Source organism: Hypomesus nipponensis, chromosome 7 (genome assembly GCF_054491055.1).
Source record: "Hypomesus nipponensis isolate SF chromosome 7, ASM5449105v1, whole genome shotgun sequence".
In the NCBI taxonomy this organism is placed as follows: domain Eukaryota; kingdom Metazoa; phylum Chordata; class Actinopteri; order Osmeriformes; family Osmeridae; genus Hypomesus; species Hypomesus nipponensis.
Window position 1 is genome coordinate 10,210,127 of NC_140367.1, and position 24,698 is coordinate 10,234,824.

The 24,698-nt window shown below is 52.5% G+C and overlaps 1 protein-coding gene and 1 long non-coding RNA gene across 2 annotated transcripts in view; both read right to left on the minus strand.

Annotated features, from left to right (window-relative positions):
* Positions 1-56: 56 nt before the first annotated feature.
* Positions 57-11,017, minus strand: phf21b (PHD finger protein 21B). Its single transcript, XM_084701892.1, has 12 exons — positions 10,925-11,017; positions 8,588-8,716; positions 7,967-8,269; positions 7,213-7,341; positions 6,175-6,226; positions 5,716-5,792; positions 5,513-5,567; positions 4,972-4,994; positions 3,677-3,835; positions 3,466-3,532; positions 3,233-3,336; positions 57-2,729 (listed from the first exon to the last, which is right to left on the minus strand). Exons 1-12 carry the CDS (start codon positions 11,015-11,017, stop codon positions 2,460-2,462), a joined length of 1,461 nt encoding a protein of 486 aa, XP_084558018.1. The 3' UTR covers positions 57-2,459.
* Positions 11,018-19,620: 8,603 nt separating this feature from the next.
* LOC146276711 (uncharacterized) overlaps positions 19,621-24,698 on the minus strand; it is a 42,422-nt gene continuing 37,344 nt past the window's right edge. Inside the window, exon 3 of the long non-coding RNA XR_014762507.1 lies at positions 19,621-19,848. This is a non-coding gene — a long non-coding RNA (uncharacterized LOC146276711). The remainder of the gene's footprint in view (positions 19,849-24,698) is intronic.

Genomic DNA, 24,698 nt, shown 5'->3' on the forward strand with positions numbered 1-24,698 from the left:
AAAGGAGGTCGGAGGCAACATATTTAGATGATGGGGGATGCAACACTGAGCACTAGCGATATGGTTCTCGTTTTGCACGTCCTTCGATCTGATATTGACTTCATTCCGAGTTGTTCTGCTACTACAGCTCATGCAGTGTGCCATGGGGACCGCTCCTCGTTCCCGCTAGCGTGCAGCGCTACGTGCTACAAAGGGCCTGATATGCGACAAATGGTGTACATCCTGGCATTGGGTGGTACAGTACGTGTCGCCCCTACGTGCAAGTGCCCTAGCTCTGCATGCCACGCTGCTACTGACAGCTCTTCCTGACACGACTGCCGACACAGAAGTATCCTCGAGCCCAATGCCAGCACACTCTGCCCTTCTCTGCCCTCATCGCTCACTCACCCCTCCCAATGTGAGTCAAACCATGTTTTTGTTCATTTGGCAAGGCAAAACTTGATATGATCACGTAAGCAATTTATTGATAGAGCCCTCTGTGATTCTGTAGATACTGGATGAAGGGTTTGTTCTTGATGGACTGTTTAGGTGGTTTGTTGTTTGACAGGGTGACTTCTCCTTATAGCCCTCAGCCTGAACTCGCCAGGCCCAGAGCGTCTACATAAACACAAACTGATCTCATCCAAGGTTCATTTGAACTTCCTGTATCTCGAACGACTGGTTTGTGTTCTGATCTTAGAACAGAATAGCCAAATCCCAGCGTCATATTGCTGAACTCAATTGGATTATTTCAACCAGAGCCTCTGGCCAGACCAGCATTGATCAATTAGTCCAGTATTTTCTGTTCTCTAAGCTGGCTGTTCTTCTGTCTGCCTGTGGTCATTCCAAAGAAACCAGGACCAATACCAATAGTTCAGTACCGTCTGTGTGCTAAAATGTCTTAGAGAGTCTGATATGAAATGTATTCGTACTCCAAATGATTCTCTCTCATATTTGTTCGATCGTGTGCATCTACAGGTCGCAGTGAGGTTCGGCAAACCCATCATTTGATAAATATGAGACAAATCATGATAGCGGTTTAAGAAAAAGAAAACAAATCGTGTTTCGGACTAAAAGTCTATGTGGAGCAGCAGGAAGACTAACTATAGAAAGAGTAACTCCGACAGAGCTGTCCCTATTCCAGCTGACTGGTGTGTGTTTATAAAATGCTATAAGAAAGAAACCCTGGATTGATCTACTTGAACTTGAGGCAGTGTTCATTTGTACCGTCTAACAGACTTCTCCAGGACAGAATTAGCAGGCTCATCTCTGTAAAATGTCAAGTCATGAAAAAACCTCACATGAGTAAAAAATAAAAAAGTGTGAAAGCAAAAGCTATATATATCTATATATAAAAAAAATCAGGCAGGGAAAGTATCGTAGACATATTTGATAGATGGAGTTCCCAGTACAAAAATGTAAGGTTTTTTGGCATATTTTCTATACTGGTGACAGGTAGAGGGTAGGGGAAACTAATGGTGGGATCACACAAGTACAGGAACTCCAATGGCCCTTCAAAATGTCCGCTTTTGAGTGCATCGGAATATAAAGCAACACCTCGGGTAGTTGTGAGTCCAGTAAAAACAGAAACCTGCGATAATAACACAACATATGTACAGTTCCTCTCCTGGGTTTTACCACCACTCCGGGTTTAAATCGACAGGCATCGGCATGAAAATACTAAATTCTCCTCTAGAAAGGCTAAATTCTGTAGTTATCTTAAATACTTTTTCTTTGAATTTTTAACTCTTAATACTGAAAAAATGTTATTCTCTGCTTTTTGTTTGAAGGCTCGTATGCTTTTACATACATACACAATGACACTTCGCCTGCTCCTCTTTCACCTGAATTATTATGGCAAACATTGTTCATAGGAGAATGAGAACAAACCAAACTACTCGAATATATTAATGTACAGTCCTTTGTTTCATAATTCCATTGTTTCTTTGTTACTACCACTAGTCTAATGTTCTCTCTCACTATACGCAGAACAATAATTATACCTGTAAAAAAAAACAAAAAAAAGCACAAAAAATCTTTAGAGCCCCACAGAATAACTTTTCCATATTGCTGTGGCAGCACTTTGTATCGAACAATTTTTTGTCATAAATACATTAAGGCCAAGAACAATAATAAATAATAATTTAAAAAAAACGATAAATTAAAAAATAAATCTCGTAAGCACTGTAGGTGTTGGGTTTAAAAAATACTTATTATGAATCGAGTGGAGGATATAGTTTTAGTTGGGGGTTTTTGTACGTTTTCTAGATTTCCCATCTTCTTTCGGCTCTCAATAAAAAAACGTATGGTTAGATATTATTCAGTGGTACCTCGGACTTGTCAAAAAAAGAGCGTCGTCGTGAAGATGGCCAGGTGACCCGCGCCGTTCCCCGGGCAGGCTGCTGACTTGGCTAAGATGCTGCAGCACAGGTAGGTGCTCTGTAGAGGGGCGGGGAGAATGGAGGGGGGGTCCATGTGGGTCAGTTGTTACCCTGGGTCTGGGGCAGGCTCTTCTGCAGTAGCATGGAGGGTCCTGCGGGGGGCGACGTGGTGGCGGCGCTGGCGGGCTTGATCCAGGGAGGCAGGGAGGGCAGGGACAGCAGGGAGGCTCCCGTGGTGGTGGTGGCCGTCATGGTGACCTGGATCATCTGGTCGCGCTGGATCAGCCTGATGAGGGCCTTGAGGCGCTCCAGGGACGACTGCGTGTCTCTCTGCTGGCTCATCAGACACTCCCGCCGCTCCATAGACTTCTGCTGGGAAAAAGAACGAGGCTCACGCGGAGGAAAAGGAGGAAGGAGAATTCCAGAAGTCTTGCCACTATATTATAGTACAAGACGTAGGCATATGAATCCAACACTTTATGGCGCCGTGTCCATGTTTTCTAGGCTACATATTTTTGGGGTGATGTTGTTGTCAAATGCTTTTCTGGCCTTTGGATGACGAGTGTCCTAGCACCCCAGAAGCAGTTGGGTGGAGATGGTGGAGGGGGTGGGAGGGTTTGAGAGGGTGAGATGGTGGAGAGGGTGAGATGGTGGAGGGGGTGGGAGGGTTTGAGAGGGTGAGATGGGTGAGATGGTGGAGAGGGTGAGATGGTGGAGAGGGTGAGAGGGTGAAGGGGGTGAGAGGGTGAAGGGGGTGAGAGGGTTTGAGAGGGTGAGATGGTGGAGAGGGTGAAGGGGGTGAGAGGGTGAAGGGGGTGAGAGGGTGAAAGGGGTGAGAGGGTGAGAGGGTGAAGGGGGTGAGAGGGTCGTACCGTGAGGGATTTACTGAGTCTCTTGTCCTGTTCTTCCAGATGGGAGCAGTCCTTCTTCAGCTCACTGTTCCTCTTCAGCAGCCTCCTCTTCTCCTCCTCTCTCACTGTACACACACACACCCATGAGCACACGCTCTCACTTCATATGTGTACGACACAGGTTGCTGTACGCAGAACTGGAAACCAAACTGAAACGGGACAAAACAGCCGTGCTCCCTCAGTATGCTCCTCACCCGTCTTGTGTGTGACGTATGACTGGACAAAGTTCTGGGGCCACGACATGTTTTCCTTGTTCAGAACCTTCGCACGAGAAAGGAACAACAGTTTATTTTTAGGCATTGCTTTTAGCATCGTTTCCTTCCAGTTTATCCCCTCCCGGTTGCCCCCCTCCCCCTCGTCCCCCTTCCCCCCAACCCCTCATTCCAAAAACGGTAGTCGCAGTACCTTCTTCTGGCACTTGGGGCAGTACCATGCCCCCCGGGGCGGGGTGCGGAGTGGCGGCTGCAGGCAGTCCGGGTGGTAGGCGCGGGTGCAGTTGTGGCACGGCTGGAGCTCGCCATCCTCCTGGCAGATGGCACAGTGGTCCTCATGCTCCAGATCCTCCTGCCAGCCAAACAAAACACCACGGTCAGCTCGGAGGGAACCTGCACTCCTGGACAGCAAACTCCCATGACAAAAAGCCCCCGGTGGAAAGAATCCGATTACACCCCCCCCCCCGCGCGAGTGTTAGCCCACTAAAGGAAAGCCCTGCCTTGTAGCATTATCTTAAACGGACACCACTCATCATGCCCTTATCTTTTTAAATTAAATTCGGACGACAGGGAGCGCGACGCCTTGTACCACGTCAACTGCCAGGTACAGATACGAGTCCCTGAGACTGTTCAAACCCCCCCCCCCCCGTATTGGAGTACGAGGTAGCGAGGGAGGGAGGCGTTTGCGAATGCTACGCCGGCCCGGTACACAGTGAACTGTAGCACGGCTCCGGTGATATGTGGGGGTGACGGCGGGCCGCCGGTGAAATGTCAGCACGGATCCACCTCGGCTAAGAGACGCGGAGACGGGAGGGAAATCGCCGGCACTTTCTTCAGACGGACGGCTCTACCGCGGGCCGTATCTCTCTGATTACACACACACCCACCCTTCCCATCCCCGGGCACAACGGCTAAAATAGTATGACAGTCAAACACCAATCGCAAAGGCTAAAAAGCCCGGGAATTTGCCCAGGCAGGAAAGAGAGAGGTGGTGGGGGGGTGCCACATCTGTCAAGTCGCTGAAGCCGCAGCCAGAACCAATGGAGCTGGAGCAGACAGGCAATAAGGAGGGCATAATGAATCCTGCTCTGGGATTGATGGAGCAGCCTGGCCTCGTTCCTACACAGCTGCGCTCTCCTCAGACGCGGCGGCCCGAGGACTCGCGTTGTGTCTCGCTGTTGCTATGAAAATGCATCAGACACTTCTCCTCAGATTCATCTCAGCGTTTGAATCAGCGGTTACATAATGCAGCCAGGTGCTCCCATTAGTTTTTGGAGTTGGAGGGATTGCGTTAATCCCAAATGTGACGGCATGAGAGAACAAATGAACAGCACAGGCCCTGGAACAAAGTCGGTCACGAGCACTTCTACTTCAGGGTTTGTTTTGGTCTCCGAGGCACCATTGATACTACACCGACACTGCATTGATAATGACACACACAGTATACACACGCACACACACACACACATCTGAAGTCATGCCACGTACCTTCCAGCACAGATCCTCAGTGTCTAGCGTGCGGATGGGGAAGCAGAGAACATGTTAGTAAGCCGACAACAGGTTGAGACGGCGAGGCAGGAGGAGGAGAGGGTGGGGGGTTGGGGGTAGGAGGGTGGGGGGTTGGGGGTGTTGCAGTGGAGGTTAAGCCATGCACATGTCTCACTGGAGAGGGGCTCAGTTCAGGAAACATGTTAGAGAAAGGCTTCGGCTTATACCTGCCACGCAAAAACAAACCCGGGGTTTCAATCTCAGCACACTGTGCAGGAGAACAAAATAATAAACATTCCTTCATCTCGCAGCTCGGCGTATGGTCGTTTTTAATCCGGCTTCTTAAAATCATTCAAATTTTAATTCTGCTGCACAGGAGTGTTCTTTTTATCTTGTTTCCTGGAGACCCCGGCAAGTTTGTTTCCCTCAGGGAAGTGATTGGTTTGTTTATTGGTTTGTTTACGTTTATGTGTTTGTGCATAATTGTGTCAGGCTCCCTTGTTGCTGTGCTGTGCTGAGCGGAAAGAAAAATCGGATTTACCTCTCGCTGACAGGAAGAGGGGGTTGTTCAGGTAATTCGATGTGAGGCGTTTGCGCTGGAAGGCAACAGAGAGAAGATCGAGAGATGAAACGCGGACTCAAGTCACGCCAAGACCCAGGGAAAATGGCCAAAACTCCTGGGTCTCGAAAGCAAAGGAGAGTACAACGGCAAAGGCTGAACTGCATTGTGGGTAGGTGGGTCACCTCCGGCTCGAACATGCCGCTGTAGGCCGGGTTGGCTGTGCTCCTCCTCTTCCTCTCCTGACGCTTGGTCTGAAGCTCTGGGGGGGGGACGGGGGGGACACAGGGACACTTGTTACAACGGAGGCAGGAACGAATCTCACGAACGAAGAAGTGCAGGGGAACATCTACCGTATCTGCTCAACTGCTCCACCCGGAGAGAGACCGCCAAAGATTGACTACATTACCAGTCAACAATAACACGGCTTCCCCGGATGTGAGGGCCCATAGAGGACTCCCCAAAGCACTACGACATACCGCTCTACGTGCAGTGGGCTCTTCATCCGGAGCGAGCCAAGTCAAAATGCAGGGTAATTACCATAAACACATTAACATAAGTAGGCCGGTGTTAGCAACCTCTTCAGACACAAGTACCCCAGCACCCTAGTTCACATCCCCACTACAGATAAGCTCCCGACTCACCCTCCATGTGTTCGGTGGTGACCAGGCCAAGGGCAACCATGAAGGCAATTTTCTGAAGGAGAAAAAGAGAGAGCGAGAGAGGAGACATGAGACATACACATGCAGGGAGATGCAAATGGGGAAATATCATCGCTGAGACTGAAATGCAAGCTTCTATGTGTGTGGGTGCGGGTGGGAGGTGTGTGTGTGTCGAGCTATTCCCAGAGAGCACCCCGGGAGGAGTGAAGTGAGATATGGAACGGCCCGGGGGTCAGGACTGAGCCACCTCAACTCCCCCCCGGGCGGGGGGGCTCTGGGAACCCAGCGCCTGCAGGTGATTGGAAATGTGATCTTCTGAAGAAGCGGCTTCTCAAGTTCACGGGCTCATTCAGGATTACGGCTGCCTCCCCCATTCTGTCTCTCTCTGTCTCTCTCTGTCTCTCTCTGTCTCTCTCTGTCTCTCTCTCTCTCTGTCTCTCTCTCTGTCTCTCTCTCTCTCTCACACACACACATTGTCTCGGTATGCCTTCGTTCATTGCAGTAATAAATGTCCTGCAAATTCCTCAATCCGGACTAGTTTAGAGAGATTGACACAATTCACTTTAGACACCTTGACTTTGCCTCTGTCTCAGATAACTTTCTCCTGAGGACCAGACCTAATCTTTGGCCTTCTTAGGAGACAGCAGAAAGTGGATTACAGCGTGTGGCTAGTCTCAGGAAAAGTGCACCGATCGGCCAGCGGGAAAGAAGGCTTTGGGACTTGCATTCAGGATGATCTGGGATTAGCTTCCTGAATAATTGGATCGGTTAACCAATCGGAGTGATGTGGATGAGATAGACATCTGCTCCAGCTGGATGCCGCGATTGCGCTAGCCAACGAGAGTGTCTTGGCAGTTGAAAGCGTCCTTCAATATGACACTCCCCTGGCAAAACTTAGTTCAGTCGGTTTTCCTGATCCAGACAAATACTCGGGCGGGTACTTGACATGGCCCCCTCTTGAGTCACCTGGGGTGACTGAAGCCACGGAAATACTTTCAAATACTCAGCAGTGCGTCTCACCTCTGGGTCCTCATCCTTCTTCCTGGCTGGGGGGGAGGGGGTAGGCATGGTCTCCTGTGAGGGGCTGTCCACCTGGGGGCCTGGGGACCCCTGCAAACTGCTGGGGGTCTGCGGCTGGATAATGATCACCTGGACACACACACACATACACACAGCAAGAACATTAGACCTGGCATATCCAGTTCTGTATATGCTTGTTGGAGAAATGTCACGGTTCATTGGTTTAATGCCTGTTCGACATTCCGTCCACGTAACAGAGTGGGTTATATGCGCGCGCGTGTGTGTGCGCGCTCGTCTGTGTGTGTATTCCCACCGTAAAGATAGCCCCTCCATGAGACCACTGTTCTCCGCTAATGACAGAATAACGAGCCCCACCAATCTTATCCTGACCACATTTGACAGGCTCTTTTCATCTGCCTCGGAAATGAACGACTGCCGTTTGTGCGCGACGCAGAGGTCAGGCTTCGAGATGGGAGAGCCATCAGCACAAATGGAGATCCATAAAAGAGAACATTAGGCATTCATAAACAACTGCCTCTAAAGATTGCCTGGAATTTACATAACGGGGCAAGCTCGTTGGGGATCCAGATCAAGTAAGAGTCCTTGACTGAATCCTATGTTAGATGGCGGCGCCTCAAAGTCTGCCAGTTAAGTGTTTTGTTTTCAGCGCCAGCTCTATGTGTAAAACAACCTCTCACAGCTCTGGTCCGTAAGTAGGGGCATGACAGTCAGCCAATCAGAATCCGCTGCTCACCTTATTGTCGGCGCTGAAGAGCAGCGGCTGCACCTTGACCGCCTCCCCTGCGCCGTTCGCGGCGGCGGTGGCGGGCGGGGAGGCGGAGACGATGGCGTAGGCCACGCCCGGCCCCGTGGACGTGGCGGCGGCGGGGGTGGCGGTGCTGGGGGACACACCCCCCCCTACGGACAGGGCCTGGAGCTGGGGGGGGAGGGGCGGTGGGGGAGGGGGAAGCGGTGGCGGAGGCGAGGAGTCCCCTCCCTGGCCGTTGGGCAGGCGTTCGGGGCTGAAGGTGCTGTTGGCGGTGGGCAGGGCGGGCCCCTGGCTCTTGGCGCTGACCAGGGCGGGCCCCTGGCTCTTGGGGCTGACCAGGGCGGGCCCCTGGCTCTTGGGGCTGACCAGGGCAGGCCCCTGGGTCTTGGGGCTGACCAGGGCGGGCCCCGGGGTCTTGGGGCTGACCAGGACGGGCCCCTGGGTCTTGGGGTTGACCAGGGCGGGCCCCTGGCTCTTGGGGCTGACCAGGGCGGGCCCCTGGGTCTTGGGGCTGACCAGGGCGGGCCCCTGGCTCTTGGGGCTGACCAGGGCGGGCCCCTGGCTCTTGGGGCTGACCAGGACGGGCCCCTGGGTCTTGGGGCTGACCAGGGCAGGCCCCTGGCTCTTGGGGCTGACCAGGGCGGTGGCTCTCTGCAGGCTGAGGGGCTGGCTGCTCTGCTGCTCCTGGAAGGGGCTGTGGGGAAGGCTGTCCGGGATCTGGGTCTTTGGCCTGACCTGGATGGGGAGGACACCGTGTTTTGTATTCATTTCGAGCTACGCCATTGGACTGCAGAAACTGAAATATGAAGATGGGCTGCATTGCTGTCTTTGAAGGCCTCTGGTCTCAATGTGAAGCAACTGTAGAATACACATTCATTGAATTGAATGCCACTCTGCCAAAAAGGTATTATATTTGGCACAACATTATTGACTTTTTTACTGAAACATTGCAATGGCTACAAAACGGTGAGTCATGCCATGCTGCCAAACGGATTTTCGCTGGTCTGTATGACAGTTGAGAAGACTCTTCTTTTTTTTTTCATCTCTCTCTCACGCTCTCTTTCTCTCTCACACAAAAACGCACGGCGCGAGGCATGCTGTGAAGATAACCTGTCACCCGTACTCAACACATGAAGGGTTCTAAGACAGAAACCTGTGCCAGATGCTCACTCACTCATCTGCCCCCCCCCCCCCCCGACACACACACAAAGACACACAGACACACACACAGACACACAGACACACACGCAGACAGACACACACACGCACACACACGCAGACACACGCAGACACAAAATCCCTGAGTGTTGATGCGTGGCAAGACGTGCCCCGGCTCCCAATCCTGCCTGTCAACCAATAGGAGGAGGTCGTCTCGAAGACGGGGCTTCTCAGAGACACGCCGGAGAGACTCTGACCGCACAGCTCCCTGGGTTCATTCACTCTAACGACTTTGCCACACAACTGATGAGCCGGCACACATTAACTCCCATTTCCTCTCTGTTTCCCCTCACCATTGTCGTTAGCAGGGCGGACTGGGGGCTTTGTAATGGTGCGTGCTGCCACCCAGTGGTCATTTCCTACACTTGCACCCAGTTGAAAAAAAGTCTCAAGAGCAGCAGGTCATTCTGATTAACCGCAGCCCTCCTTCCAACAATGGCTCCATTGATCCGCTAACACCAGCGAAGGCAGATTAACTGGAATAACACGGGGATTCATGGTGCCAAACGCCGGGCCCTACCCCCTCTCCCCTGGCCGTCGCTCCGATTAATTCGCCGAGCAACTCATGATCTCTCTGATCTACGCTCACAGAGCGGCCTTGTAGTGCAACAGAGCGTCGCCCCGCTGTGACACACACAGGCAAAAGTTTGTTTTTGTTTTCCTGTTTCCCCTGTTTTTCGGGGGGGGGGGGGGGGGGGGGGTGCGTTGACATGCCACAGGGCTGTAGCGTTAACTCGGGAGAAGGAGAAGCGGGGGGGGGGGGGGGAGAGGTGGAGAGGGAGGAGGAGAAGGATGCAGAGGATGCAGAGGTGTCTGAGGATTAGAAACCCTCAGACACCAGTGACAGAACAAGATATTCCTCCATGTATGTACCAGGTCTCCCTCTCTTACTCTCTCTGTCTGTCTCTCTCTGTCTGTCTGTCTGTCTGTCTGTCTGTCTGTCTCTGTCTGTCTGTCTGTCTCTCTGTCTGTCTCTCTCTCTGTCTGTCTCTCTCTCTGTCTGTCTCTCTCTCTGCGTCTCTCTCTCTGCGTCTCTCTCTCTCTGCGTCTCTCTCTCTGCGTCTCTCTCTCTGCGTCTCTCTCTCTGCGTCTCTCTCTCTGCGTCTCTTTCTCTGCGTCTCTCTCTCTGCGTCTCTCTCTCTGCGTCTCTCTCTCTGCGTCTCTCTCTCTGCGTCTCTCTCTCTGCGTCTCTCTCTCTGCGTCTCTCTCTCTGCGTCTCTTTCTCTGCGTCTCTCTCTCTGCGTCTCTCTCTCTGCGTCTCTGCGTTTCTCTCTTTGCGTTTCTCTGTCTCTCTGCCTCTCTCTCTCTCTGCCTCTCTCTCTCTCTGCCTCTCTCTCTGTCTCTCTCTTTATCTTCGCGGCAGAATAATATCCGGGATAGGGGGAAAATCAGCTCCAGCTCAAGTCTTTGAACTGCAAGCTTGGGAATTGGCCTGTTTAAACAAGCACACAAAGCATTTCCTATCATCGACCTCCGCAGGGGAAAATATGGAGTAAAGTAGTCTGATTCAAATAACCTGAACAGGTTTGGTTTTTACAACCACGTTCAAAGTGACAGAATGATATCCTTGATTTACTTATGTATTCATCATCAGGCTAATGACAGGAGCACAACATCCTAAACCACGTCAGCGTCACATACTCAAGACACATCTGGCCCATGGGCGTGTTCTTTCTGTGTTGCAGACGTGTGTGTGTGTGTGTGTATGGCGCCACGCGTCCCTACCTGAGGTAGCACAGTGGGCGCCCGTCCTGCCAGCCTGTACAGAGAGCTGACTTGAGGCACCTTGAGGGGCACTGCTGTGAGGGTTCCCAACATCTGAGAGAGAGAGAGAGAGAGACAGAGAGAGAGAGAGAGAGAGAGAGACACAGAGAGAGAGAGAGAGAGAGAGAGAGAGACAGAGAGAGAGAGACAGAGAGAGACAAATAGACAAATTATAGTATCTTTCCATGAAATCTGAAGTATGAATACACGGATACCAAATAACTCCACAGGCATTGGACAAGCTGCCTGGTTCGTTTCAACAAACACATGTCCCCACTTGACCTCCCCTGACACCACCCAGGAAGTGATCACTGCGTACCGACTCCAGTGAACGGCCAGTTTGTCTTCTTCTCTCTTTTCTTTCCTCGACAGGCTGAGGTGTGAGGCAGGACGTGTCGGTGGTTGGGACCTTGAGAAACGGCAGCAGCCAGGCTGAAAGCTCTAAAGCTGCCAGTCTCTCAAACTACTGCACCCGGACCTTTTCGTTCAGGTTGAGAGGTACAGGGATATGTGTGTGTGTGTGTGTGTGTTAGACAGAGATAGAGTGTGAGAGCATGTATATGTCAAAACCAACTTGTTTCCGGGAGTGGTTTCCTTTCCCCCCCCCGCCAATTATAATCCATGCCGCCGAGACTCTAATGAAATAATTGTGCGGGCTAACACAGGCTGCAGGAATGTAAAGACTTCCCAGAATGATCCAGGTTACTGTACACTATCCCTATGGGTGTTCACCTCAACTGAGTAATGATGGTCTACAGAGCCAGCTCCACGCACGCACACACACGCACGCACGCACACACAAAGCAGAGAGAGGGAGGAGAGAACCAAGAATTCACTCTCTTACCAGCCTAATAACCCTACGACTATTAATATGCCAGACACGGGTATTATGAGAACAGCCTGACCTTTTTCTACCTTTTCTTGTGTCGTCTTGCGTAATACCAGTGGCTGCCGCTACTAAAAATACAGAGGCCTGTGTTCTGGGCTTGGCTGAGATGGCGTTATCCTCCTGTGCTTTTATCTCGTCCTCGTCCCCGGGTTCTCTCACAGTGAGGTGTTGGGTTAACCTACCAGCCAGCCGGTTCACGCTATTCTCATTATACACACTTTCTCTTCCCCCCGCGGATCATTACACCTCCCCCAGAAGAGGAAGGAGAGCCACCGCAGTGAAAATGTCAGGGAGCTGCTCTGGCTGGAGTCAAAGTAGCTTTCTGTGTGCTCAGTCAGAGTACTGTGGGGTACTCTCACTCTCTCTGTTTCTCTCTGTTTCTTTCTCTTTCTTTCTCTCTTTCTTTCTCTCTTTCTTTCTCTTTCTCTCGCTCGCCTTCTTTCTGCTCTCTCTCCTCTCTTTCAACCCCGCGCCGCTCTCTAACCATCCCTCTCCTTTTTCCATCTCTTCCATTTCCATCTCCCTCCCTCTTTTAAGATCAAAACCACAAACTCTACCCCTCTCCCCAAACCCCCCCCCCCCCCACCACCATCTCTTGCTAACGAGAGGACTTTTGCGAGCCGTCGACGGCGGCACGTTTTCAAACGGAGCCGTCGTTGCGTTCCTCGCCCTCTGAGCTTCTTCACGTTTGTGGTAAATTCCCTCTGTGCCAAATCAAACAAATAAGCTGCCATAGAATCTGATGAGCAGATTAGTATATACACCAACAGTACACACACACACAAATGAACCCCCCCCCCCACACACACACACCTGGACTTATGAGTCTTCACAGGCCACACTTCCAACGCACTATTTCCCCCTTGTTGCCATGTAAACACAACATTGTCTCGGAATGTAGCTTTGGATGTGTGACCTTCAGATATCGACGGGGGTGTCGATAAGATGGAAGATTACGTCTCTCTCGCTCTCTGTTTTTCTGAACCGGGAAAAAAAAAGAGCCAGACACCAAGTGAATGATGTGTGTATGTGTGTGTTCGGTTCGGTGTGTTTGCTTTGAGGATTACGAGACAATGGTATTTACGGAGCTAAGTCCTCGTCGTGTATATCAGCCGATTTACAGTCTGGTCTCACCGAAGGTCCGACCTTCAGCAGGGATGATAAGAATGCCCAGGCAAAAGCCACACTGTGGAGAAAACCTCTTTTACTACCCCACCAAACGACTGAGGTAAAAGTGACGGTGGTTCCTCAAACGAAGTTCGTCTTTTTCCAAATAACATGTCAGATTGACGTGGTTTTGTTTGAGAGGATTTAGCGTTTACGCGCGAGATGTGCTCCTGTGTGAAGTGTTTTGCAAAAGGAGTCAAGTGACACACCCTCGCAAGAGAGTGTGGTTAGACAGTAGGAGTTGTTGACAAATTGTGGTGCCCTGCGTTTGGGTATTGTATTTTTTGGGGGGGTATTCTTCTCGTCCCTCCTCCTACGTCAAACCGTCTCGCTTTTTACCGAGTCTCTCTCTCTCTCTCTCTCCTTGCTGACAGAATACATGAATAAAAGAAACAGGGGAAAGTTTTAGACACCCACTCCCCACACCCACTCCCCCACTGCACCCCGCTTCAGAGCATAACTCGAGCTGGGGTTTTTTTTTCTCTTTTTTTTTTTCCCTTCTTCTGTAAAAATCCCTTCGTTCCATTGTGCTACAGAAAAGCACTAGGAAAGGGAAGGGGGGGGGGGGAAGAGCTGGGGGCCGTGAAGGCCTGTTCCCATGGCAACAACCGAGATGAAAATTCTTACACTGCGAGGGCATTCATTTTGGTAATTGCTGCCTCTTTTCTCAAACCCAAGCACCTTCACTTAGGTTTCCTTGAGTGTGAACGCAAGTGCAACCTTGGACAAGCCATTTCCCTTTTTTTGCTGCCCAAATGTTTATATATATATATATATATACACACACACGTATAAAAAACATTTATTTTCACCCCAACCATTCATATAGAATCTCTTCTCGGTTACAATAGCTCCAGTTCTGCCCTCTCTCTCTCCCACTGCTTGGCCCGTGGCTCCCACGGGTGCGGACGGGGGTCCTTTTTTCCTCATTTCCAGATTTGTCTTTAAGGCGACCGTCTGCTGCAGTGTATGCTGGGAATGAGGGGCCCGCCCACCTGAGAGGCCTGTGGACCAGGCATCCCAGCCACATGGGGGGGGGGGGGGGGGAGAGGAGAGAGAGAGAGAGAGAGAGAGAGAGAGAGAGAGAGAGAGAGAGAGAGAGAGAGAGAGAGAGAGAGAGAGAGAGAGAGAGAGAGAGAGAGAGGGAGGGAGGGAGGGAGGGAGGGAGGGAGGGAGGGAGGGAGGGAGGGAGGGAGGGAGGGAGGGAGGGAGGGAGGGAGGGAGGGAGGAGAGGAGAGAGAGAGAGAGAGAGAGAGAGAGAGAGAGAGAGAGAGAGAGAGAGAGAGAGAGAGAGGGAGGGAGGGAGGGAGGGAGGGAGGGAGGGAGGGAGGGAGGGAGGGAGGGAGGGAGGGAGGGGAGAGAGGAGAGAGAGAGAGAGAGAGAGAGAGAGAGAGAGAGAGAGGCACGCCGCGACCAAATACGACTTTCCTTTTTCGACCCGCCCTACATCTGACCAAAGCCGATTCGGGCTCTGCAAAAGCAGTGAAACAAAAACCTAAAGTAAAAAGAAAAAAAACGTTCCCGACAGGAACACAGAGTGAACCACACAGAGATTAAAAAACTCTTTTCAGCATGCACACTCTCTGCCTCTCAGACACTGGCTTGTTGGCGGCTGGCTGCTTGCAGCTGCCTCAAAAACACACAAGCAGCAACAAGGACACCTCCTCACCCCAATTACAGGCTGCAGAAAGCCTTCATGGGCCAGGGGGTGCGTGAGGTGAAGAGATTAGGGCTAAAAGCAAAGTTACAACAGCCGTTTTTGTCCAAGCGACAAAAGGCATAGTGTGTTGTCGTGTGTAGTGTTTGAAGTATACTGTGCTATTTATTTATGTTTAATGATGGTGTGCGTAATGTAGAACGCACCAATGTTCTTAGCATCAGTCACCAACTCCCGAGGTCACCGCACAACACAGGCTCCCGCCTGCCCGTTAAAGGCCGTTGTGTACGCGAGTTCAAAAGAAACGCCATTGAAAAACATAGAATAAACAAAAACTCCTGTTCCTTCTCCCTGCCTGCTGTATTTCCTGACGGATCAAGACAGGAGAGGGAGAGATTGTTGGAGAGTAAAAAAGAGAGAGAGAGACGGATAGATAGAAAGAGAGAGAGAGCGCATGTCAGAGGGAAGGAGGAAAGATGCGGGGAGGGGGGGGGGATTATGGGGGCAGGATCTCAGCTCCTCAGCACAGAAGTGTCCACGCCGTTTGTCTCCAGCCTGGAGTCTGCGTTTGTTATCGTTTGTCCTGTCATCACTGCTACTCACAGCAGGGGGGGAGCAGGGAAGGAAACGCATGCACAGCAAGAGAGAGAGAGAGAGAGTCGGGGGGGAGAGAGAGAGAGAGAGAGAGAGGGAGGGAGGGGGAGAGAGAGAGAGGGAGGGGGAGAGAGAGAGAGAAAGAGGGAGGGAGGGGGAGAGAGAGAGAGGGAGGGGGAGAGAGAGAGAGGGAGGGGGAGAGAGAGGGATGGAGGGGGAGAGAGACGGTGTTAGAGAGAAGAAGAAGAAGAAAAAGTGGAGAGAGAATGAAAGAGCTGAAAGAGCTTCCACAGACACGTTTCATCCGTGAAAACGTTTCCACTTTTTTTTTTTCTCTCTCCTTGGATTTACCTTCCAAGGAGAGAAAACGGGAAAAAGGAAAGAAGGTCCTTTTGGAGCAGCATCGCGTCCTCCTCTGGCCTTGCTGCGGTTCAGGTGCCAGTCTGTGATTAAGTCTACCGCGCAGTCTGTTCCTCAAAACGACAGGCACAAATGGAACGCCCATCCGCCTTCCAAGGGCGCCATTCTAAAAGACATGTATCTGTCACATGCACCATTATGGGATGTCTGATCCCAGTTTCACAGATGCATGGCAACTGCAAACCAGGTATGACAACAGTGCCCGTACGAATGCGGCGGGTAAACAAGAAAAGCTCGGATGACTCAACCCTTAATGTAGAATCACCGCTCACTCGCCCTCAGATTGACCTTGATGATGTCATGCAGGAAGTTGCCACCTTCTTCTTCTCCTCCTCTCGGTTCTAACATCCTGTTCCGGGCCTTTCTTTGCATTACAGTAACTCAGGCCGATCGGGGTCTCCGAGCAGAAACGAGGGTGTGCGCACGCTCACCAAAGCCCGCAGCGGGGCGCGGGCCATAAACCGTCTCTCTGAAGGAGAGTGCGGGGCGCGTGTCAAACGCGCGGCAATTTTCATCAATCACCCCGCGATAAGCCGCATCTCATGATTACGCGTCGGCGAGGCGTGGGAGGCGCTTCATCATTGTTGTCCCCCCGCGAGCACCGCGGGGACGTCAAAAAACAGCCATTAAGGGATATCGACGAAGATAAGTTGACCGGTAGGGTACCACTTGCGAAGGGACGAACCTCCCGGTTCTACGCGGGTTTGTGAAAGAAACCCACCGTTCAAAAGGGGTTGCAAACCATTTGTTTTCATGTCACGCGTGGTGGTATCACTCTACCACATCTAGTTATAATTTATTCAAGTGCATAATAAATTGGAATGCACTGCCAAGGCCTGCTTTCAGTACAAATAAATAAACACGCACACACACACACACACACACACACAGAGAGAGCCTACATCTTCGAAAGAGAGAGAGATGAGATCAAAGAACTGTTGCATGGAGGTCATTACAGAGCCTGTGAAGATGGATTCACACAAACACAACCCTTTCCTCGTCTCCCGTTCGCCGATCCACCACTAGAGGGAGCCCCCAGCGACCAACAAGTCATGTCGGACGCCACGGCGCATGCTTCCACAAACACACACACACACACACACTCCATCTTACCTATGTGGCTTTTAATTTCATTCATGCACAGTGGCCAAGCTACTGCCTGTGAGATATGGATATTGTGCTGTAATGTGATGATGCAATAAAAGATAAATCCAATCTTCTTGGGGGAGGGGAATGGGGGGGGGGGGGAGGCGCCACACAGTAGGAAATAACAGAATTGAATATACTGGGTAAATGTTTTATATATTTATATAAAAAAATCTATACATAGATAGGTTAACCCATTTTACTTTGCAAAGGGTGTTACTTCACTACAAGCCTCGGCCGGTAAACATGGATGTTCATCGTGAACTCTGTCACGTCACGCCGACACGCCACATTCTAACCCAGCCGGAGCGTTCCGAGAGGCATTCAAAGGAACGGACCTGTGACCCACGACGCGCCCGCCCGCGCGCAAGCACGCTACTGTCTCAGTGTTCCCTTACGCTATCCAGGCGTGTGACTATTTCATTAGCGTTCCCTGAACAGCAGTCCCACGACGTACAGAGAGATAAAGACAACAGGTACATCCCCCCCCATACGCCCCCCCGCTCTCCTCCTTATCCTCCACCCCTGCCTTAGCTAACCCCTAGCGGATCCACGGCTATTTAATTAGCGTTGCCAGCCACTCATAACAGTGTGGGAACCCATTAGTGCTGGCTGTCAGATCGGAGCGCGTGCACGCAGACACAGACACACACGTGCGAGCGAGCATGCGCAGGGGGGGCCGTCGAGCTCGGCGCCGGGGCTACGTCCCCTCCGGAGCTCAGTCGTGGGAACGCCGCCCATCTCGCTCACTTCCTGCCAGGCCAGCAGTTTGACTCGCTTCCCGGAGGGCCTGTCTCTCCCGTGTCACTCGGGGAAGTGCTCGCCGAGTTTTAGCAAAGCGGGCGCTCATGCAGCGCTGCGACACAATTAGGCCTCATTATCGATTTTCAAATGAGAGGCCAGGTGGTCGAAGAGTACTACAGACTATGGACAACCATACCCCCCTCCCCCCTTCCACCCCTCCACCACACACACACACACACTCCCCCCCCCCCATCCCTACTCCACTCACAACCAAAATAGCCTGTGAATGGCTGCACATTATTACCTCCAGTGTTTTGTTTGGTGTTTGTGGACTGCAGGAAGACAATGCAATGAGTTAGTGTGTCCTTGGCACTTTGACTGGCCCCCTTTTGTACCAGACCGGGCCAGGCCGGGCCGGGCCGGCTGCCGGGTGAAAAGCCCCACCGTTCTCTCCCATTTACCAGACGACACAGCAGTAAAAAAAAAAGAAAGAAAAAAAAAAAAGAAAGAAAAAAAAAAAAAAACAGACTCTGCGTCTGACCTCGCTCCCCTGCCTTCCTCCCTTCCACCAGCAGATAAGAGGGGATGGGGGGGGGGGGGGGGTAGGCAAGAAATAGGGGAGGAGGGGTGATGGAGTCAAAAATGACAGGAGTGTAGAGAGGACGAGAGACCACCCCCCCCCCCCCTCCCGCCTCTCTGTGGTGACATGGCGATGAAACATGGCAGCTTTATCGCCACGCTACGGCTACTCCTTCCATATCTGCCCTTCGCCGGCCTTGAGCCTGCTCTCCATACCAACAAGCCGGGGGGGGGGGAGGGGGAGGGGAGGGGGGGGCCCAGACATTCAACCACAACTTCTCTGCATGTTTCGGCCCTCCCCGCGGACGGAGATGCTGTGCGTGGAATCCCTTCAGAGCAGAAGCAGGCCCCGTTCCATTCACTCCCTCACTCACACACTCGCAGCACAAAATGGCTTTGGCCCCTTACTTTAACCTCATCGTACACCTCTCTTTCTGTCTCTGGATGTTTCACTCTGTCTCGGCCCTGTTTTGCTTTCTTTCTCCGTCTCCGTCTCCCCCTCCCTCATCCCTATGCGGCCGTGCAATTACAGTACTGGTGAGGAGACTGTGAGGAGACTGTGAGGAGACTGTGAGGAGCGTGAAAGCCTAATCCTGCTCTGTGCTGATGGGGGTTATGGGGGAGAATACAGAGTGAGGAGATGGAGGAGAGAGAGAACGAGAGAGGGACCGAGAGACAGAGAGACAGAGACAGAGAGACAGAGAGACAGAGAGAGAGAGAGAGAGAGAGAGAAAGTGGAAGAGAGACAGAAAGACAGAAAGAAAGAGAGAGAGACAGAGAGAGAGAGAAATAGGGAAAGTATAAAATGGGAGGGAGGGTTTGGGAGGGAGATGGTGCTGTGCCTGTGACAGGGGTGGGGGGTGTTAGAGAAGCGTGATCATAAAAAAAAAAAGGAGGGGTGTAATACTGAGTGGATAAAATCTCACGTGCTCATAAAGTGAAGATCTGCCGTGATTATGGCGCCGGGGGGTGGGGCAGGTCGAAGAGGAGGGAAGGAGGGGAGGAGGGAGACAGCAACTGCACTCAAGGACTTATTGAACCACAGTTTTGCATATTTGCTCTCCCCCCCCCCCGGCTCTCTTTGCTCTTGGCTGATGAAAGGTGTGGAGGGAGGGTGGGAGGTTTTCGTACATGTGGTTTCAAAAGTGTGTTCATTTGAAAGTCTTTTGTCTGTTGTGGTTGTACGACTTAGTCCAACAGTACCTTTGAGAGTTTAATGCTGAGCTAACACTCTACAAGGAGTTTACAAACAAGAGAAGTGGAAGTAGAATTAGGAATAGAATGACGACTCTCTGCCGGTAATCACTGACTACGCCATCAGTAGATTTGTCCTGTGTTTCTTAAACATACATGCTACTCTGAGTCTGTTGTATATGTGTGTTCCTGTTTAGAGTTTAGAAACGTGTGCGTTGTGGCTTCCAGGGGCCCTACCTGGGAGTGGGGCATCTCGCTGGCCCTCCTGCTGAAAGGGGGCCCTGGGGCCCCCGCCACTCTGCTTGCCGTTTGGAGGTTGATGGGGGACGCCTGCAGCGGCTCCGAGCCCGCCGCCTTTTGTCCGTTAATGTGTGCGGTCACCATGGAAACGGGAGCCTTGGCCGGCACCACAGAGATGGCTATGCTCTGGCTGGGCGGCTTGATGAGGGAGAGGGGCTTGGCCGATCCTACAGGACAACTTCTTACCGCCAGCTTCTGTCACACAGAGAGGAGGAGGGGGAGGGAGGGAGGGAGGGAGGGAGGGAGGGAGGGAGGGAGGGAGGGAGGGAGGGAGGGAGGGAGGGAGGGAGGGAGGGAGGGAGGGAGGGAGGGAGGGAGGGAGGGAGGGAGGGAGGGAGGGAGGGAGGGAGGGAGGGAGGGAGGGAGGGAGGGAGGGAGGGAGGGAGGGAGGGAGGGAGGGAGGGAAGACAAGACAGACAGACAGAGAGAAAATGAGAGGTAGAGACAGTGAGAAGGAGAAGAAAGGGGAGGAGGAGGGGAAAAGAGAAGGGAAAGAAAACGGAATTGCGGTTGGCAAAAGATGAAATAATTAATACAAGAATAGCATACACTTCACACCACATGTGTTGACTCTAAGGGAGCCATGATGGGAACCTCGGCACTTCACATGCGCAAGTATCCTTATGAATTGAACACAGGCGTGCACACTGACGTGGCTGACTTAAAGGGGAACCGGGGGGGTGGTGGAGGGATGTGTGTGTGTGTGTGTGTGGGGGGGGGTGGTGGAGGGATGTGTGTGTGTGTGTGTGTGGGGGGGGGGGGGGGGGGGCACTGGCCCGGGTCCAGGTTCTTGGAGTGAGGCCTGGGCTCAGACGGTGAGGATCCCTCGTGTCAGACGCGTCTGCCGGGGTCACACGGCCCAGACTGCCCTCGTCGTGTCGCTCGGTCGCAAACACACACGTACACATCCCCCCCCCCCCACACACACTCCCTCCCCCGAGAGAGGCCTTCCCTCCTCCCTGCCATTGTGGGAGAGAAAATGCATCTTCCACACACAGAGAGAGAGAGAGAGAGAGAGAGAGAGAGAGAGAGAGAGAGAGAGATAAGTACATCTCGCTTTCTCCGGCGCTCGCCCTCGCACAACTGACAGAAGAGGCACTCTAAATATTTGATATTCCATTCCACTGCCCCCTTCTTATTTCGCTGCTCCCTTTTATCGTTTTCTTTTTTCTTCTTCTCTCCCTTTTCTTCTTCTGTGGAGTACATGGGGGTGGGGTGGTGGGGGGTGGGGCGGGCGAGGAGGAGGAGGAGAGAGGAGAAAGGGGGGGGGGGTTCATTCTCATCTGCACTCTGGTGAAGGACCCCCTCTCTCTCTCTCCATTTTTTCGTTTCTCTTTCTGTCTCTCCCACCCACCCCCCGACTCCATCTGAGATGTTGTTGTACACATCACGTCAGAGAAAAGTGGGTTTTGAAGACCCTGTTGTCCCGGCGAGACGTATTTTCTGGCCGGAACACCCACAAGTAGATACCTCCAGGCATGCAGCAGCACAACTCGAGTTTAACAAACTCTTACTGTGAACCAAACAGACTAATGCTCTAGACACCGAAGCGCTTGAGGGAAAAGATTCACTTTCTGCACGCTTCTCTGTTCATACCACTGGACTACAAAACGGTGTTGATGTTGCGCGCGGAGCAGACTTTGAAGGGGTAGGTTGTGGAAGAGGTTTGTATGTTTTCAAACTGGAGAATAGACAGGAGTATCAGTCCTTGCCCTCTAAGAGTAAAGTCAACATTCTGTACCAGACAAGAGGGCAGGGGCTCCTCCCTCATTGGCCAGCCAGGAGTGTAGAGATGGAGGAGGAAGTGGAGGAGGGGTGGAGGATATAAAAAATACAAATGGGGGAGGGGGGCGGGGGGGGGGGGGGTTTCTGCATGCCTAATCAGGTGGCCAAGGCCCCTCTCCTTCCCTGTCCTTTCCAGAGCTGGAGTCCTTGTGTTTTTGGGTGGGGTGTGTGTGTGTGTGTGTGTGTGTGTGTGTGGGGGGGGGGGGGTGCATGGTGAATTTATGGATCAGGAGTGAGTGCAGGGGGGGACAAGGGGTTTGGGGGCGGGGAGAGTGGAGGAGGAAATAGAAATCAAATTTAAAAAGAGCGAGGGAGGAAAGTAGGAGGGAGGTGGGGTTAGGCAGGGGTTGTGGTGGAGGAGAGGTGGCGGAGGGCAGGGGGGGGGGGGCAGGGGGTGTCTCCGTGGAAACTAAATTCTCGCTTTGTGTCCAAATCCACTCTAATCAGCATGTCGAACAAGAGGGGGAATGTTTCTGAGACGTAGCGGGGTGCTCTCTTTCATTCCCTCTCTCTCTTTCTCTCTCACACACTCCTTGGTTCCCTCCCTCACCATTTTTGGTGCGTGCTGGATTCATGTAAAACAACAAAAGTCACAGAAATAGAAACCGCACAAATACTGCCAACACAAACATAATCGAGGGAAAAAAAAAAATGTTTCCACGCCTGCTCGGTTATTTTGGTTTTCAATTCCACGCGGTTGCAATCCCAAGATTAGATCTCGGAGAGATAAAGTTGCGTTTATAAATGCTGTAGCACATCCTAATGAAAAACACACTCACTCGCATTATGACGGGCGGAAACACACACACAAAAATGAATGGCCGCCTTATCTACTGTAAGCCAGTATAGAGAGGTCATGTTCCCTAAGTCCATTACCCTAAATAAAGGAATCAGCACATTTGACTCTCCGGCAGGATTACTTTCTTCTTAATCTTTAATGGAGTTGTGATGAACAACTGTGGACGCCTTTGCTGGCATTAAAACCGCCCTACTGCAGCTAGTTCCACTCCGCCCTCTGAAGCAGAACTTGTACGAACATTTCTTTTGCATTCATAGGCGGACTAACGCTGTTGTTTTTCCCCACAGTGCGCATATAAAAGGAAGCGACTCGCTGAGATGTGAATTAACCCAGATGTAGTCAGGAGAAGAGGTTAGGGGAAGGGGGGGGGGGGGGGGAGCTTCAGAGAGCGGTGGAGGAGGAGGAGGGAAAGAGACGAAGTCTATCGACACCGTGCAAATGGCCTGGCAGCCAATCGCGGACTATATCAAAAGGCTTCTAAAAGCATACGGAATCGTTGTATTTCATCCAGAAACAAATGCACACCAAAAAAAACCTCTCCACTCCCTGCTCCCCCCCCCCCCCCCCCCCCATTTTCACCCCGGTGTGAATAGGCGACTCATTGCCGTGTTGTCATTCATTCATCCCCCCGCAGTGAGCGCGGTGGGGCCCATTGTTTCGGGGGATCAATGGTATCCACAAGCGGCCACCGGCGCTGGGCGCCCGCCTCTGGACGCGGGCGAGGCCCCCGAGGCCCACCCTGGGAACCTCTGATTGTCTCAAAGGTCATCCATTTCGAGCGCTCTCGTCCAGGACAGTCACAGACTCGTCTGTGCCCGGAGAGAGAGGAGGAGGGGGGGGGGGGGAGAGAGGGTGAGAGAGAAAGAAAGAGCGAGAGGGTGGGAGGCGGGGGAGAGAGGGAGAGAAAAGGTACGACGCAGAGAGTGAGTAAGAAGTAAGAATTGGATGGAGTGGGGGAGGGAGTGAAAGAAGTGAGAGGTACGGGGAGTGACAGTTAAAGTGGGAGGGGGGAAGGTAGGGGGGCAAGAAAGCATGTGGTGGAGACAAAGCGGGCCTTTTCCAAAGTGACAGGTTAGTACACAACCACCCCCTGCCTCTCTCTCCCCCCAGCCTCGGACACTTTCACACCACAGGGCCACCCCCCCCCCCCCCGCCCCGGCCTCTCCCCCCCCCCCCTCTCCTTCAGTCGACAGGGCGACAGTGGCGCAGCACATCTCCTCAGAGGCAGTTTAAACCCCAGGGGAGAGGCAGCGCCGCCGCGTCAACGCCGGGGCCCGCGTTCGAGCAGGAGAGCCAGAGTGCACCGTGACAGCTTTCGCTAAAACATTCGACCGGCGCCGACTCCTTGGGTGTCGCGAGGAGGCACAGCGCCGTGTTATGGCGGGCTCGCTGCCAAGCGACGCTGTCCTCCTCACCCGGGAACACACAAGTGCCTCTGAGGGAAAACTTAATTGCTCATATTATGCCATTACGGGCCCTTAGGTATGGATTTTCAGACGAGAGAGGCCTCGCTAATGTACACAAGGTGGGAACAGGAAAACAGCCCAAGACAGCCAGGCAGTCTGGGATGGCTGGAAATTGGGCTTGTTTGCACGTTATCTTTTATAATGAGCGCGGGGGGTAATGAGTTAAAAGCTGCTCTTTGGTCCTTGATGCATAAAAAGACCCATAACCCCCCACCACACGCACGCACCACACTCCCCCCCCCCCCCGTCGGTTTCCCCATGTCGGTCAACAACAATGGGGCCCTTGAGAAGGCTAGTCCATTTGCTCTTTCGACGAGGTGTTTACACACATATATTAATCGTGTGTAGGTGTGTGGGGGTCTCAAAGGCTCGCACGCCTCTGCTCACTCCCACCACACAGACGGCGTGCGTCCGCCGTAAACCTGCCCGCACAGGTGTGCAGGCGACCACCGAGGGAAGCTCAGAGTTCAAAGGTCGAGACGCTCCGCGTGCAGGCAGGAAGGGGGGGGGGGGGGGGACGACTACGACACCAGACAGCATGTTCGCGTCCGCTTTAAGAGCGGACGGTCTTTAATGAGGCATTTTTCTCCTTGCATCCCGGCGGCGGGCAAACGAGACAGACGCGCGTGGCCTTCCCTTTCATCAGCCTCCTCCTCCGCCGCACCTTTCATCCTCGCCGCCGCGCTAATGACTCACCGGTCACGCCGACGAGAGCCAACAACCGTTTTCTTCTAATGTCGAGCCCAATTTCTGGAGTCGCTTTTGTATTTTTTTCGTATTTTTTTGTGTTTTTTTAACACACTCGACTTCCCTTTACGCGTTGATGATTCGCTCGCATGCATCCCTCGCTGTACCAGTCCGGGACACATCAATAAGTCTCCAAACTGGCACCAGTGACCCAACCGGCTCCACCGCCCGGGTCTGGTGTGTCCGAGACAGTCCGTTATCAGCCTGGAGACCATCTCTCTGGGCTCCCAATGCCCAACCAACCAGGT

What these genes read in the sequence shown, in the direction of transcription:
- phf21b (XM_084701892.1), bottom strand. Translation starts at nt 11,017, where the DNA reads ATGTTGGGAACCCTCACAGCAGTGCCCCTCAAGGTGCCTCAAGTCAGC. An exon ending in CGCCCACTGTGCTACCTCAG is followed by an intron (nt 8,717 to 10,924) that starts GTAGGGACGCGT and finishes CTCCCCATCCAG; the next exon opens with GTCAGGCCAAAGACCCAGAT. An exon ending in AGAAGGATGAGGACCCAGAG is followed by an intron (nt 6,227 to 7,212) that starts GTGAGACGCACT and finishes TTTCTCCTTCAG; the next exon opens with AAAATTGCCTTCATGGTTGC.